Source organism: Prosopis cineraria, unplaced genomic scaffold (genome assembly GCF_029017545.1).
Source record: "Prosopis cineraria cultivar Desert tree isolate PC_DT_omini unplaced genomic scaffold, ASM2901754v1 PC1281, whole genome shotgun sequence".
Taxonomy (NCBI): Eukaryota; Viridiplantae; Streptophyta; class Magnoliopsida; order Fabales; family Fabaceae; genus Prosopis; species Prosopis cineraria.
Window position 1 is genome coordinate 22,947 of NW_026556606.1, and position 10,038 is coordinate 32,984.

The following is a 10,038-nucleotide window of genomic DNA, read 5'->3' on the forward strand; positions in this document are numbered from 1 at the left end:
GGCTATCGATTAAGCATTAGACGTTTAGTACAACAAATTATCCTCAAACAAATGGGCAAAATTGGCCTGAGACACATGTTCGGTGCTTATGTCTTAGAGATTAAGGAAACTAGGATACGCGGAAATGCCGCCACTCCTTACTATTTAATCCCAAAATAATTCAACAAAAGAGACAGTAATTGTCAATTAACAATGATTTGCCAGAAGAAAGGAAATTTTAATTGATTGCAACATCTAAAATCTCACAATGAGTCAAAAATTAAAGTCGCAAAAAAAAAAAGGCCCCAAAAATAAAACCCAAATCACAACAATAGACAACCCAAGTAAAAGGCCTAGCCCAATTTTAGGAAACCTCCCCAGCATGTGTAAAACGTAAAAATTAATTGAACCCCTAAAAAAATGTTCACCTTTAATGCCCGGCTATATATTAGACACACGGGCAATTAAAATTATATATAACATACAAAAACCATTACAATGCCCTAAAAATGCTTGGCCTTTTTTTTTTTTGGTCAAATAAAAAACCTTGGCTTTATATTATATTATGTTACCCATCTGGATCAGAAAGCAAAAACCATTACAAAAAGCACATGAAAAGTTCGCAACTTTGTTCATGAATCTACCTACAATCAATCGAGTGAAACTTTTACCTGGATGGATGAATCTGTCAAGATAATATCTCTCTCATTTTCAGCCTTTGGATGATCTAAACTATCCAATTTTATCCTTACATACAGTGGTTTCATGAAAATGAGATCCCTCAAGTCCCCTTTAGATTTTGATAAAAATTGACTGCATAGATCTTTCTCCATCTTCAAGCATCTCCCAGAGCTCATGATATCCAGTATCCTTCCAGCATGAATCTCAGGGCTTTCTTCTTGTGAGTTTGGGTCTTTTTTAAGTTTCAAATACAGCACTGTATAAATAATAACCTGTGTAAAAGGAGATATATTAGCATTGAAGTCTGTCTTTCTTTTTTCTTTTTCTTTTTATTTTTTTTTTGGGTTGGTTGATAACCACCATTATCAAGGTTTGTCAATATGTGTAGAAGACTGCTAAAATAAAAGGCACTCCATAAAAAAAATCATAGTACTCCCAAGACTGCAAATTCTAGTTAAATTTTAATAAAAGAAAATGCAGCAAGTTTAAAATCTTACTAATCTGTAAACATCTGTAATAGATAGCGATAGCGACATATGAAATGATAAAATGAAGTCACTCAGTTAACAGGAAGGCATAGGTTTAACAACTTTTATAACCCTTGCTCTGAGACAGGCAACATGATCCCCACAGTATTATGCTTCTAATAAAAGCATAAACAATTGCATGACAATAGAGATCACAAAACTCATTTAGAAATATTTCAGGCCAAGAAAAAATACTTCGAAATACACTCTCCCTGTCAAATCAGAGACTCCCAGCTCCCAAGTGTTAACAAAATAGTTATACTTGCGACACAATGATTATCAAGCTGTGGGCAGAGGTAACTGGTCTTGCATTAGACAACCAAAACCAATTCCAGATAAAGTTAGACATGCATAAATTTAAAAAGTGTACACAAATCCCATAAATGAATCTCAGAGGTAAGTAGCAGTCAGATGGACAATATAAATCTAATAGTAGTATTCATAAATCAGACTTCAATTGAATGTTAACTGCCTTATCTATGTCTCGTTTAATACCAGTGCTTTCCTAGCAGAATCGGCATAATGAATAGAAAGAGGGGTTTTTTTTTTTTTTATTAAAAAAAAAAAATCATTGCAATCTTCCTTTGCTGCTTCAAAAATAATATTTATACCTCACTCGTTCCAGGACTAGTATTGACATTGCAGGTGATGCAAATTTTCTTATCTTCCACCATTAAATTGTTATTCAGATTATCATCTGGAACAGCTTGTTCTGACTCAGGTTTAGGAGAGGCAAGATCATCCAATTCATCGTACCATTGTTGTGCAACGCCGACCTGCACCCAGGAACTGATTTGATAAGCAACTGCAAATACAGAACAAGACAACTTCAGCAAAGACTGTCCCTCTTCCATCCTCAAGAACCTTATCTACCGATCCTGGCACATCCTCTATTGCTGAGACTTCAATAGCTGCTCCTCTTGCCTGACGCCAGATACAGGCCTCATCCAGTGGTTGTACTAGCTCAGTGTCCTGAGGAACATCCACGATTAACAGCATGTGAATTTTACCTGCCACATTGAAGAAAGTTCAACGCCATCAAAGTCAATTAAGAAAAAACAGTATGTTTGTGTTGCATCATTACTGCCTTTTTTTTTTTTTTTTTTGCTGCAAATACAAGCGGAATGACATAAAAGAGAGAGAACAGCCTATCGAGTAATCCTATATCCTAAAATAAAGTGATGATCAGAGCATCACAGGTGATAAAGGACTAAAATCAGAATTATGTCATCACAAAAAAATTCTTGATGATTCATGGTAGAATGTTTAAAATCAAAGCCAGTTGTACAATATAAAATGACCTGGTAGCAACTGGAAACACTGCAAATGATCAATTGGTACATCTGAAAGTCCATTTGTGCTGTCAATCAGTAAAGTGTTAGACAAGTTAGAATGTTTCATATGATTTAAATCTTGCTTGAAAAAAAAAATTAACCAAAATAATTTTGAGACAAATAACTTACGTAGCATAAAATGTCTCCGAGGGAGGCATCAACCAACAAGGTAATCCAAGTATCCCTAAATTGGAAAACTGGAATTTTGAACAAACCCCAGATTCTCTGTCAACTTTCAAAATCCTCTGTCCAACTAGAGACAAAAAATTAGGCGGTAAACACAAACCATAGAAAGAAGACAATGAAGATCAGAAAGTACTAAAACCCCCAGGAGGCGCATGTGGAAAAAACAAAATACCTGTATCACTGATGAAAATTTGATTCTGCAGGGTCGTCAGTGAAGATAAAAGACCAGAATGAGGGAGGCCCTCCACAGAATAGGCATATTCAATTTGCTGTTGAAACCCATCATAGGCTAGATGATCTAAAAGGGATAATTTCTTTGACATCTGCTTTCTGCATATCTCATAAATTTCAGGAGAACCTTTTTCAATGCAAAATATTTCAAGAATTAATTCATCAGTTGCAACCAGATACACAATGGCTTCCATTATTGACCATAGAACCACTAATAAATTAAACCTTCAAGAACTTTGTCAATCTTTGCTGAAGCCAAATCCATGATCCCTGCAACTTGGAACCTGCAAATAAGACCGAAAAATAATTACATAACCATTATATTAAATTAAGACAAGAAAATAGTAAGAACTACACAATGTTAGCGTCAGCATCTATTATCTACCTTATCATATAAGACCACTTGATGATAAAGAAAACGGAAAAGGAAGCAAAAGAGAAATGCCTAAAAATTTCAAATATTATGAAACAAGGGACATTCAAGTACTATCCATGAAATAAAAGCATCAAGTTCTTTCACCTGCGGTCTAGGATGAAGAGAGTATCATCAACTGATTTCAACAGATGCCATGGTAAATATGGTGTTTTAGAACCAAACACATCTGATGTTTCATCAACATTGTTCTCTGCATTGCTTTCTAAACCCAGCTTATTCATGATCCAAGTCCATATAGGCACATTGCTCTTGCAAGAGGCACTTATAGGATAAAGAGTCTCCACTGATCGTGCTTGCATATCAGCTTTCCTGATAGCATGGTTCTTAAAAGATGGGAATCAGAAGAAATGAAAAGGTTAAGTAACAACTCCATAAAATGACTAAGCCACTACGATTTATGAAGTCAAAACCCAACCCAAAAATATAAAGAAGAAAAGCTATAAAAGAATGAAGATGAAATATAGCTAGGAGAAGAAGTGCAGGAACAGGTATTCTTCCTCTCTTTCACCCTTGTAATCCACTAATGTTGGGAAAAACTAAGAAATTCACCACAGAATGATGTCTGATATAAGCTTGGATAGATGACAAATATAAGTGTAGTTAACAATATGTATGGACCCCTTTGAATGTTGCAGTATATCTAACTTAAAGGCGTTCCCCATGTTAACTCTATTAGTTTATCCTTGAAGACACTCCTTTATTAAGGAATATGCTTCACTATAAGCAATTAGGTGCTAACAACACAATATAATATTCATTAACTTTTGGGCCTTAATTCTATCCAACATCCTTCACTTGGAAACCAGATTGAAGATACCACTCTTATAACCAAAGGTTAAGTTTATTCTCCTAGAAGAAAACGCAATATAATGTCTTGTGTAAAGCCATCAGAAGCAGCCCAATCCCAACATCAGATAGCAGCCTCAATAGAAATTTAGAATCAGAAAGAAACACTAATACGAAATGACAACAGATTGATGTTTATAAAATAGCATCAAATATGATAAATATAGATTCAAATCTAATCATGTACATTAGCAACTCTCAACAGCAAAATTGATACCTCGGAATCTACAAAATATAAGCAGTCCTCAGCAGCATGGTAAAAAGAACCTGCAGGTCGCCTTAATTTAGCAAATTCAAAATCTCCATCCTCAAATCCTGGGGAAGAGCCAATCTGAAAGAGACAATAAAACTGTAACTCCCAACTGCTGCTCCTTCACTTTTATAGAGACAAGAACTTTAAAAAAAACAATTCACCCCAAATTCTTAATGCTAGGGGAAGGCCAGAGAATAATATTGTTAATTGTTAACAATTTGATACCTATAAAAACACTATGATAAATTATTTTTAAAAAAAAAAAGATAAAATGACACTCGTTCCTGATAACAGGGAAAAAGCTGAATTTGCAGAATTTAAAGTAGGTCTAAGCTGGGTTTCTCTTATATATGGACAAAAAGAGGTCTTTATGGAACAAAGTTTAGGAAAAGTCATTAGTAAGGACCAGGAACTTAAATAATTATTTCCAGAGACCTTGTGTTTCTTATTTATCTTCAAGGACCAGAAAACCTAAAACAAACATGAGCTGATCAAAATACCTTATCAAGCTTACCTCTCCAATTCTCTATCTTAATTATCTTTCCACTTTCATTACTCTCAACTCTCCCTCAATTCATATGCCATTTCTTGATTGGGGCGTTGTCATCTTCATCATATATCTAAAATGTGTTATATATTTGATGGGCACCCAAGGCACCCTCCCTGAAAAACTATTCAGATGGGAGAACCAACCCACTTGAGTATCATAAAGCATCTCATATTACTCAATGTCAGACTTATGCATCCTATGCTACTGTCTCCATCAAATTGGCCCCCTTTGGAGAGCCAACATCCTAACGGCTAAAATTTGGACACTTCGTTTGGCTTCCTAGCCTGTCAACACTTACAATGATCAAAATCATTTGTAAGTAGCCTTTTTCAAAACTGTCAACTACTATTTGTGATGCCAATTAGCAGGCCACTAAAACCTCCCAAAAAAGCCAGCTAAAGAGGGGGGAGAACTAACCCACTTACCTACCCTCAATGTTCAGGCATCTCACACTACCTTAGTCTCCATCAATATCTCTTTCATTTTTCACTAGGCCTTCTTTCGGTGATTATGATGGAATTAATATCATAATAACAGAGTATGTAACATGGTATATATTTATAGTTCACATCAAGCCTAGCTTGCATGGTTCTCCAGTTCCCTAGCTATTTAGACAACTTGACCCCTTTAACAATCAAATTTCACATGGACGGAAATATACAAGACTTCATATCCAGCCAAGAACCCAAACTTTTGAGAAAGTAGAGAGCTAGAGTTAGGGAGAAAGGGAGGGGGCCAAATGAAATATATTATTAAAAGACTCGATTTGTATAACACTAAGTCCTAGCCTTATTATTCTAATAACATAGCTTTTATTATGGTGCACATCAAGTAGCCAAGTTATAAACCTAAGGCTTTTTTCATATTCCTTTTAACTCTGCCCCTCAAGCAGAAACTTATGAAGACTGCAGATGATCATAAATAAATCCCCTCTGAAAAGAACAATAAAAAATAACCAACTCAAGAACTCAACCTTACAAGAACATCAGCAACTACTACCATAATCACAAAGACAGTTGTACACTGGGTAGTTAGGTACTTACAAGTAATTATCATTTTCGTAACCTATTAAGACTTCCATTCATTCTTAATAGCTCCTAAAAATGGAAACTATTCTCTTAACAGTATAAACATGAATAAACAACGTCAACAAGGTGCATAAGAACATGGGCCTATGTAGCCAGAAGCCACGTCTGTTCATCCACTAGACAACATAGAAATATGGGCTAGAAAAGACCCGTAATCAAAATGCATCTTGTACTAAACCAATTTCAATAATTTGTATACATACGCAATCCAAAATCTCTCCATTGCCATCAGATACAATAATCCTATGATGATTGCAGTCAGAAAGGAAGAGGCGGTCTCCACTTTCATCTGCAGAGATGCAACCTGTAAATATGAAATTGGTCAAATTACTTTTAATTACCCAATAAGTATAATGAAAAATTTGTTACAGGCATTGCGATCTTCTAATAAGTAACACCAATCCAATGGTTTGAATTCTCAATGGCCCTCAAGTTTTCAAGATTATGAAAATAAATTCCTCATTTGGTTACCTTTTTTCTCAAGTCCTCTTAACTAGTACTATCCATTCAATACCAGTCCTCTTAATTAGTACTATCCATTCAATACTGATCTCATGCTTCTTCTCTGACATATACATTGCACTTTAAACCAGAATATAAAGGTCCAAGAAAATCAAATTTAATTATTTTTCCATAGCAAGGGAAAGGGGAGAGAGAAAAGAAAAGGCAGATGCAATTTCAGCTCCACAGGGGAATGAAATTTGTAGTATTGAAAAATTGATGATACTCAGCTGATAGATCAATAAAACCAGTTACCAACAATAAATGTCAAGACTCAAAAATAACAGGTTCAAATATTCATCATTCTCCTATATCTTTCTTTGCCAGTCCTACTGTTCCTGAAATGTTTATTTCTTCAGAAATCTAGGTAATTATTGGAATTACTTTTGGTTTCCCTCGATTAAATGGAAGTGTCAAGGGTAGGGAATTCCATAGCTCAACCCTCAAACAGTATCTACATGATAAACTGTATGCCTTCCAAACCTTCACCTTTTAGATGATACAGATAACATTACAAGAACTCGCCAGGAAATAAGCTAACAGATCTCTCATCACATCCATGCCATAAAAGGTGTTTAGCCATGTCACTTATATTCACAACAATGGAGAAAAACTTGAACAGAGAGCCTTCAAATGTACTTGTAGTGCAAACCCTTACTCAAAAGTTGTCATTACTATTCACCAACTATGAAGAAAACTTTGTTCCTATGAGTGCAACATTTGTAGAGGATCCACTATATTATCCAAACTCACATTTAGGTGGAGAGGGATATGGAATGGGACCTTTTGGGGCCCAGATAACATCACCATTTATCGCTTCCCAACCCACTAATACCAGTTCCAAACAAAAATTCCACCATCCCTGAAACTAAATATATCCCTACCTACCATCGACAAATTGAAGACCACACTGAAACAGAGGTAGCAAAATTAACCTAGGGACAAGGAACTTCTCACCCATTCAAGAACACCAAGAGGGCCCACTCAGCAGCAAAAAGCTGAAAGAGAAACCTTGGAAATGCAAGACCGAGCAGCCCTAAAACTAAGCATATCCCTATCTACCTGAGACAAATTGAAGCACACTGAACTGGGGTGGAAAATCAACCTAAGGAACAGGAACTTCTCACTTATTCAAGAAGAACAAGAGGGCACACTCGACAGTGAGAAGCTTAAGAGAGAACCTCAATATTTCCGGGCAAAATCAAGATTATGCTGCTCCTACTCCCATTCTAAGGAACTTAGTTTCCCTATTACACAAGGAAAGGGCAAGATATCACACATGACACTATAAGCAATTTTCTTATGAAAAATTGCCCTATTTGAAAGGTATTGTAGCAACTATTGCTAATGAGAAGTCACAAAACTTCCAATAGGCTGTTTTCATATCCTAGATGGAAGGAGGCTATTAATGAGAAGTTAAGGGCCACTGGAGAAGAATCAAACATGGAAGATAACAAAAGCACAGAACTACCTAGAGGGAAGATCACAATTAAGCCTTAATGAGTGTTTACTATTAAGTAAAATTTGAATGGAAATATATGCAAATAATAACCTGATTGGTGGACAAAAGATCCATCTGAACCTAAGGAAATGACTATTGCAAGGCATTTTCCCCCATAACCAGCCATACACTAAAGTTAATTCTCTAGCTTGCTGCAAATTTTAGACTGGCCACTTCAATTGGATATAAAAATGCATTCCCCAGCGAGATTTAGAGGAAGAGGTATATATGGAGATTCCACAAGGTTTTCAAGAACATGGCAAACCCACCAAATTCCATAGACCCTACAAATATTTGCATAGGCTAAAACAAGCACCCAAAGTATGGATCAAGAGATTTGCAAAAGTAGCAAAACAATTGGTAACTTTGCCTAACTGGCAGACTTTTAAAGCACATAGTGGTAAGATTTCCATCCTCATAGTCTTATGTTGATGATATGATAATGGCAAGTGATGACATTCCATCCCAATAGTTCAGTAATTAAAAGAGTTGAATATTACAATCCAACCTCCCATGGAGGAAGGATATGACAATATTGTCACAATAGAAATTGTGGAAAACATGATTACGTATAGGCTTGTGTGATTAAGTATAGGCTTGTCGTTTGAGGTCACATGACAATATGTTTCCTTCAATTGTGACAATATTGGTCACTATTGAAGGAAAAATGGTAGAAAATTATTTGAGGTGGTTCAGACATATACAAAAAAGACCATGAGAGGCACCTGTGAGGAGAGTGGAACAGATAACTTTTAGCCCTATTAAGAAAGATAGAGGAAGACCAAAGAGAACACTTTGGAGGTTGTTGAACGAGACCTTTAATTAACAATATTTCTAAAAACTTAATAAATAATAGAGCACAATGGCATCATATATCCATATAACCACCCTATCTAGTGGGATAAAGCGTATTGTTGTGGTTTGTTGTAGTGATTAAGTATAGGTTAAAATTGGAGATAAGAATTTCTGAGAATCAATTTGGCTTCATGCTAAGCAGGGCAACTACAGAAACAATTTATCTGCTAAGGAGATTAATGGAAAAGCATTGATGCAAAGATAAAGTTTACATATGGTTTTTCATTGATTTGGAAAAAAACTATGATTGTGTACCTAAAAAGTACTTTGAAAAGCCTTGGAAAAGAAAGGTGTCCAGGTTGCTTATATTGAGCTATACAAGATATGTATAAGGGGACAACTAGTATAAGAACGTCTAATAGTGAAATAAAGATTTTCCTATAAAGATTAGATTACATCAAGGATTATCTTTGAGTCATAGTTATTTGACCTGATCTAAATATTTTGACAAAACATATTCAAAAGGATATCCCCAAATATATGCTTTTTGCGGATGATATATTTTTATTACGAAGACGAGAGAAGAGAGATTAATTGCAAACTTAAGTTATGTAGAGGATATTAGAGCCGAAAAGTTTTCGCCCAAATAGGACTATCAAAGCAAAATGAAATATCTACCTTGTAAATTTTTTCAGTCACTAATATTTAGAAGTAACATTGAGAGATCATATTATATCTAAGTAAAAAAGTTTAGATATCTACGAGCTATTATTCAACACGATGGGAAAATTAATAGGGATGTTACACATAGGACACAAGCTAAGTAGCTTAACTGGAGAAATGCTGAAAGTTATTTGTGATCAAAAATATCTAATAAATTTAAAGGGAAGTTTTGTCAAACTATTATAAGACCAACTATGTTTATATGATAGTGAATGTTGGACTTTTAAGAGACAATAGGAACATAAAATTAGAGTAGCATATATAAGAATATTGAGATTGATGTGCAAGCATACACATAAAGATAAAATTCGAAATGAACATTTGAGAAAAAGCAGGTGTAGCATCTATTGAGAGAAAAATGGTAGAAATTGTATGAAATGGTTTGGACATGTACAAAGAAGATTGAG

At 35.1% G+C, this 10,038-nt stretch overlaps 1 protein-coding gene across 1 annotated transcript; it reads right to left on the reverse strand.

The window, feature by feature from the left end:
* Positions 1–400: 400 nt before the first annotated feature.
* On the reverse strand, positions 401–8,188 carry LOC129299746 (uncharacterized). The gene is made up of 13 exons (XM_054938214.1): positions 8,165–8,188; positions 7,624–7,674; positions 7,501–7,522; positions 6,315–6,415; positions 4,438–4,551; positions 3,459–3,697; positions 3,164–3,222; positions 2,880–3,065; positions 2,651–2,774; positions 2,489–2,547; positions 2,052–2,197; positions 1,799–1,963; positions 401–932 (listed from the first exon to the last, which is right to left on the reverse strand). The coding sequence occupies exons 1-13, from the start codon at positions 8,186–8,188 to the stop codon at positions 630–632; spliced, it is 1,593 nt and encodes a 530-aa protein (XP_054794189.1). The 3' UTR covers positions 401–629.
* Between the last annotated feature and the right edge of the window lie 1,850 nt (positions 8,189–10,038).